Here is a 6,000-nt window from a genome sequence, read left to right as displayed (position 1 = left end):
ATGATCATTTCATAGCTTAAAGGATTGATTTCGTAATCTTCAGAAATCCTAAGGGCATAAACAAAAAATTGCATTTTACAGCATAACACTACAGCATTACGTATATTTAGAAGGTATTTTCATTTCATTTCAACAGGATACAAAAGTGATTCCTGTATGATTTGTCTATGAATATATATTATGTGTGTATGTACTGTTTGTGTGTTCATGTGTGTGTATTTGCGAGTGAGTATGTATATTTCAGCAGAGGAAATATTAATGTCTCTGAGTTTGAGATAAATGGTTGAAGAAAATGAAAAAACGTATCTATCAATATAGATCTATATATAGAATCTGTTTCCTCTGCTTATAACATGCAAATAGCCCCTTAGTGATCTGACAGCAATGATTCACACCTGAAGGGGGAGCATGTGTATAATATGGGGGGATTCAGTCCAATAGCAGCGCTAGCATCACCCCTCTGTCCCTCTGATTGGTCAGATAGCAGCCAGGAAGAGGAAACAGAGAGCTGAGTAGGAGATGTTGTGCAATTAGCCCCTGCACATCTTGAGTTCATCTTGGGGATCCCCGATTCTAGTGAAGATCCCCCCCAGTGCTGCTGATGCTTCATTTTCATCAGAATATGAGTAAAGAGTTTAACACAGCAACTAAGCTCTCTGGGGTATGACTGTGGACTGGACTGCCCATCACAACAATTCCACTTCTCTATCCTTCCCTCTACCTTCTTCCATCCCTCTTTTTCTCTCCACCTGGACAGAAGGAAGCCAGTCCATGAAGTACCCTGTATCCCCCACTACCCTGTGTGTAACTAGTGGAATGGAAGGCAACTTGTCCCCAAAATGAACTAGAATTCTGTAGGAGTGATAGGAACCTTGTTATTTCAGTACCAAGGCTTGGTTAAAGCTAACAAAAACGTTGTGTGTGTGTGCTGTTGTTGTGTGTGTGTGTGTGTGTGTGTGTGGTGTGTGTGTGTGTGTGTGTGTGGTGTGTGTGTTGTGTGTGTGTGTGTGTGTGTGTGTGTGTGTGTGGTGTGTGTGTGTGTGTGTGTGTGTGTGTGTTGTGTATATCAGTAATACACTGTTGCTGTGTTTAAGGAGGAACACGTCATCTGAAGTTAAGAGGGCTCCTGGACATGGTGATCAGAGGAAGGAGGATAACGATAGAGGGTTAACAGAGGAGACGTGCGAGCAATCCCTACAAGCACCAATTCGGCAAGGTAAGGGGGCGGGGCTTGAAGAATTATTGAACATTGACTATTGAACATTCAATGACTGAAGCTGGGGAATCAGACTTGAACAGAAATGAAGCAACAAGCAACGTTCCTGCCATTTAACTCAGCAAAAAAAGAACCGGCCCTTTTTCAGGACCCTGTCTTTCAAAGATAATTCGTAAAAATCCAAACAACTTCACAGATCTTCATTGTAAAGGTTTAAACACTGTTTCCCATGCTTGTTCAATGAACCATAAACAATTAATGAACACGTACCTGTGACGGTCATTAAGACACTAACAGCTTACTTAACAGCTTTCCTTCTAACCCCCCCCCCCCTTAAAAGAGTTAGATGCACTATTGTTAAAGTGGTTGTTCCACTGGATATCATAAGGTGAATGCACCAATTTGTAAGTCGCTCTGGATAGAGCGTCTGCTAAATGACTTAAATGAAAATGAAATGATACCACAGACGGTAGGCAATTAAGGTCAAGTTATGAAACGTAGGACACTAAAGAGGCCTTTCTACTGACTCTGAAAAACACCAAAATAAAGATGCCCAGGATCCCTGCTCATCTGTGTGAACGTGCCTTAGGCATGCTGCAAGAGGCATGAGGACTGCAGATGTGGTCAGGCAATAATTGCAATGTCCGTACTGTGAGACGCCTAAGACAGTGCTACAGGGAGACAGGACGGACAGCTGATCGTCCTCGCAGTGGCAGACCACGTGTAACAACACTGCACAGGATTGGTACATCCGAACATCACACCTGCGGGACCGGTATAGGATGGCAACAACAACTGTCCGAGTTACATCAGGAACGCACAATCCCTCCATCAGTGCTCAGACTGTCCGTAATAGGCTGAGAGAGGCTGGACTGAGGGCTTGTAGGCCTGTTGTAAGGCAGGTCCTCACCAGACATCACCGCAACAACGTCACCTATGGGCACAAACCCAGTCGTCGCTGGACCAGACAGGACTGGCAAAAAGTGCTCTTCGCCGACGAGTTGCGGTTTTGTCTCACCAGGGGTGATGGTCGGATTCGCGTTTATCGTCGAAGAATGAGCGTTACACGAGGCTTGTATCTGGAGCGGGAGCGATTTGGAGGTGGAGGGTCCTTCATGTCTGGGGCGGTGTGTCACAGCATCATCAGACTGAGCTTGTTGTCATTGCAGGCAATCTCAACGCAGTGCGTTACAGGAATACATCCTCCTCCCTCTGTGGTACCCTTCCTGCAGGCTCATCCTGACATGACCCTCCAGCATGACAATGCCACCAGCCATATCGCTCATTCTGTGCGTGATTTCCTGCAAGACAGGATGTCAGTGTTCTGCCATGGCTAGCAAAGAGCCCAGATACTCAATCCCATTGAGCACGTCTGGGACCTGTTGGATCGGAGGGTGAGGGCTAGGGCCATTCCCCCCAGAAATGTCTGGGAACTTGCAGGTGCCTTGGTGGAAGAGTGGGGTAACATCTCACAGCAAGAACTGGCAAATCTGGTGCAGTCCATGAGGAGGAGATGCACTGGAGTACTTAATGCAGCTGGTGGCCACACCAGATACTGACTGTTACTTTTGATTTTGACCCCCCTTTGTTCAGAGACACATTATTCCATTTCTGTTAGTCACATGTCTGTGGAACTTGTTCAGTTTATGTCTCAGTGGTTGAATCTTATGTRCATACAAATYTTTACACATGTTAAATTTGCTGAAAATAAACGCAGTTGACAGTGAGAGGACGTTTCTTTTTTTGCTGAGTTTATTACACATCCATAGCAAAGAGGCCACTGCTATGCCTCAGCCTTTTGGCTGGGTTAGAGATCTATAGTATCCAGAGAGGTGTGTGCATGGRAGCCCTGACTGTCTAGTGTGAGCGTATGTGTGGTAGTTATTGTGGTTGTGTYTTGCACACTGTGGGTTCAAGGCCCCACTGACCTATTGTCTGTTCTAGGTGAGGAGATGGGGGACAGGTATTTCGCCCCTGCCCTGTGCTGCCAACAGAGCCAACAGTGCCAGGCATGAAACACCATGACTTCAGCACGCACTGAAAATAACCTGGGCAGTCTAATCCAGCCTTCAATCTCGGCCAGCACTAATCTCAACCCATTCTAATCTCACACAGCTCACCGTACACTACATACACAGATGTCAGGTGTCTTGTTTGGGTCACTTCCTCTTTTCTATATTTTGCATAAAATAACTATTGTGTATTCCTTTTTTTTTCACAAGGCCTCCATGTTATTGGAGAAGAGAGCCTTTGTTTCACTCTTTGTCCGATTGAGCTCCTCCTCTCCCCCTCKAATCAGGAGATCAGAGGAGACAGGGGGTAGAGTAAAGACAGAGATGCCAACATGGGGCCAGAAGGGCCAGGGAAGAGCATCCCATTTCAGGCCAGTTTGGGGAGGTGGCTGGCAGGACTGTAACACTAGTAATAGCAATGGCATTAAAATGGTGTGTGAGGTTTCTCTCACATATGGCATTTTATACACGAAAGAGTGGGGCAGGGAAAGTTGAGTAAATAATCGTCAWTGTAGAAAGGTTCTTCTAATCAAATTTATTTTTGTTTGATTAGAAACAGTATTTTCTTTCAGCAAATGTCTGGCTAATGACAGCCTATTAAATCCCGTATGAAGCCTGTTTAATAGCCAGAGGTATGGAAGCCCCGGAGGGCCAACCTGYCAGAGGCTACAATTGGCTGTTTCATAGAGATAGGCCTCTGCTAATGGGGACTTGGCTGGGCAGACTTAACTATGCAAACACACCACAGGGAGGCTCTCCTGCTTCTAAAATATACACTTGGATATTTGTCTTGCATCTGTTATTTGGACTTTAGTTGGTAGCTCTGTTTTAATATCTCCCCTTTCTCCTCTACTCGTCCACATCCTCCTTCCCCTTGTCTTTCTTGTCTTTCTTGTCCTTCTTCTTCTTTTTCTTCTTCTTGGGATCCTCCTTCTTGCCGAAGGTGATGAAGTCGCTCTTGTCATCCTCTCCTCCCTGGCCCTGGCGGATAGAGATGATGGCGGGYGAGCCGGGGATGATGAAGGCTTCGGGGGGGATCTCTCCAGGCCTCAGAACCTGAGGGGGYCCGTAGCCTGGGCCAGGCCCGTAACGGAAGTGCCAGCTGTTACTGTCGATGCCAGCTCCAACCGGAGGGGACAGCTCGCCCCCCTCACCATCTACAAGAGAGGAAGAGAAGAGACAGAGATAGAAGAAGGGAGAGAGAGAGAAACACAAAGGGATGAGCTATGTCATCTTTATCATATTCGTCAACATTATTTTCATCCTCACAGTGAGATTCTGAAAACACCAGCAAATTCCACCACACATAAATTGAGCCTTATCCAATTTCCTATTTCTGGCTGAGGTAAAGTATTACCACATCTGTAATACAGCACAGATAAGCAAAACGTCTAAGTTAGAGCCAGAGGCACACTGATAAACTGACYAGGGGGAAACGGATTGCAGGGAGTAGAACTTTATCAGCCAGTGGTGTTGCTGAGAACACACGGGTAGACTAGAAAGACCTTTAACGGCAGAGAGGGATGTTTAACTCTGTGATGTGATGGGAATTAGCATGTAAGGATGACAGGAAGTGTGAAAACCCAGCACTAACCTAATCCTACTCTCACAAGGACTCGACACAGTAGTGGAGAGAGGGAGAAATCTCATACAATATTCAAGCATGAATGTGACAGAGAGAGAGAGGGAGAGAGAGGGAGAGAGAGAGAGGGAAGCAGGGCGAGAGGATGAGACAATGAAAGACCAAAAGAGCCTGGAGAGGGTGAACTGCAGTACTAAGAGAACGTGAGACACAATTCTCCTTTCATATAGGATACAGTATAATGGAAGATATGAACGAGATGTAAGTACAATCAGCAGGCAAGAGACAGAAAGGCATGCGAAGGGATAGAGCGCTTGAGGTGAAGAACGATGCAGAAAAATGAAACAAAKGGGGAAAAGGACAGAGAGTGATGTGATGTTGTCTGTACTCAGCAGACACAGTGCTCTCAGCCCACACCAACTTCTCTGGGCTCTGACCTACTTTTCTCCTGTGTTTCATTTAGATCAAACTCAGGCCCTGAAAATAGATTCTGTTTGTTTTTCATTTGTAAGTATAATCATGAAATGACTGGAGTTCCTAATTCAAGTGTGTGTGTCCGCGCGTGTGATGACTGTAGCATGCAAACAACACAAGAGTGCTCAGATATAAAGTACATCAAATGGCACCAACACACAGACCCACTCTGACTCACGCTTCAGTCCTTTACGTTCTTCAGCGTTTTGGCTTCACTAGGGCTTGATGGAGCCAATCTGACTGAAAAGAATGCAGCCATAACATTTACTTCATAGTAGAAACTGAATGAAACATCTGTGTCTGGTCAGTGTGGGGAAGCTGATCAGTTCAGGACACAGTTATTACAATACAACACTATTACTGCACCTGAAGTACATTGTTTTCCTCAAGCCCTGTGATTATGTTAGTGGAGGGTAGCCTGTATTGCTCCTAGACTTGATCAACATCATTTTGAGTGTGTTGATTCTTTTCTCAAAGCAGGCCAGTTGAGATCGCACCTGGAGGGGTACAAGCGTGGGTACATAGAATGATCTGTGTTCATCTAATGCGCACCTACTGAAAGAGACCAACAAACAGATCTACACCTATTCTCTCTCTCTCTCTCTCTCTCTCTCTCTCTCTCTCTCTCTCTCTCTCTCTCTCTCTCTCTCCTCCTGCAAATCTACATAAGAGTGTTGTTTCAATTTGCAGAATGTTACCCTGTCGAAGATGTGGCA

General features: G+C 45.5%; 1 protein-coding gene across 3 annotated transcripts in view; it reads right to left on the bottom strand.

Annotated features, from left to right (window-relative positions):
* Nucleotides 1-3,366: 3,366 nt before the first annotated feature.
* The window catches only part of LOC111950711 (protocadherin alpha-C2-like), a 33,389-nt gene continuing 30,755 nt past the window's right edge, over nt 3,367-6,000 (bottom strand). For 2 of the 3 annotated variants that reach the window (XM_023968524.2, XM_023968523.2), the window contains 1 exon segment: nt 3,367-4,385. In XM_023968524.2, the coding sequence (XP_023824292.1) occupies nt 4,078-4,385 (308 nt within the window). In that variant the 3' untranslated portion in view covers nt 3,367-4,077. 3 annotated transcript variants of the gene reach the window in all.

This window comes from Salvelinus sp. IW2-2015, linkage group LG23, assembly GCF_002910315.2.
Source record: "Salvelinus sp. IW2-2015 linkage group LG23, ASM291031v2, whole genome shotgun sequence".
Classification (NCBI taxonomy): Eukaryota; Metazoa; Chordata; class Actinopteri; order Salmoniformes; family Salmonidae; genus Salvelinus; species Salvelinus sp. IW2-2015.
Note: the sequence above shows the minus strand (reverse complement) of the source record. Positions and strands in the feature narration are given on the sequence as shown.